Raw genomic sequence first — 803 nt, forward strand, 5'->3', positions numbered from 1 at the left:
TCACATATTACAGACATTCAATGTACATCTCCAAACTCTGGTATCTATGTCTTTTTGATGGTAATTGAATTGGTGAGGATTGCAAGTAGCCATTTTCAAGACCCTCCAACCACCCTTCATCTTCTGTAAATTCTCTTCATCTGTTTGTCCAATATCATACTCTTCTGATAGTGCCATCTCTCCAATGGCCTCCAATAGTTCATCACCTTCTGATGTCAAATCCTCCCACTCATAGTCATAGTCTTCTGGTTGTTGCTCAGCTGCATGGTGCATGTCAGGCACTCCACATGGCTTGTAAGTGGCTGAATGAAATGCTGCTATGTCCTCTGCTGTGGGTCCCCATGGCCTTGATGGAGGCCAAGCATGTGGTATATGTCAAACCTTGGCTTCCCATTTTGTATATGTTTCCACCAGGCTATCCTTTTGTGCTTGCACATGATACTTGTAACATTCATCTACAAAGTGACAAACTCAGAAACCATGTGATATCAATAATAACTCTACTCACCAGCATTCTTCTGAGCAGCCTCTGCACTTTGCCACTCCACAGAAAACCACTCCTGTAAAATGGTCCACTCTCTTGACAACCTTCTTTCTTCTTCATTGCAATGATCAACCTCCAACATAAGTCTTATTCCCTTGCACACACCCTGATCAGCAAGCCAACCAGGGGGATCAGGGTAACCCTCCTCAATTCCAACATCCTGCCAAATATCACTATCAGCATCCAGTTGAAAAATACCCTTAGATGGTAAGGGAGGAGGAGCAATAGCACCAGGAGGTGCTTTCTGCAGCCAAATCAT

The 803-nt window shown here is 43.8% G+C and overlaps 1 protein-coding gene across 1 annotated transcript; it reads right to left on the bottom strand.

The window, feature by feature from the left end:
• Window positions 1–803, bottom strand: F5J12DRAFT_787595 (uncharacterized protein; the record flags this gene model as incomplete). The annotated part of the gene is made up of 2 exons (XM_051743670.1): window positions 1–260; window positions 509–803. The coding sequence occupies 2 exons, from the start codon at window positions 801–803 to the stop codon at window positions 1–3; spliced, it is 555 nt and encodes a 184-aa protein (XP_051594198.1).

The sequence above is a fragment of the Pisolithus orientalis genome (assembly GCF_024613125.1).
Source record: "Pisolithus orientalis strain OTSU chromosome Unknown F5J12scaffold_128, whole genome shotgun sequence".
Classification (NCBI taxonomy): domain Eukaryota; kingdom Fungi; phylum Basidiomycota; class Agaricomycetes; order Boletales; family Pisolithaceae; genus Pisolithus; species Pisolithus orientalis.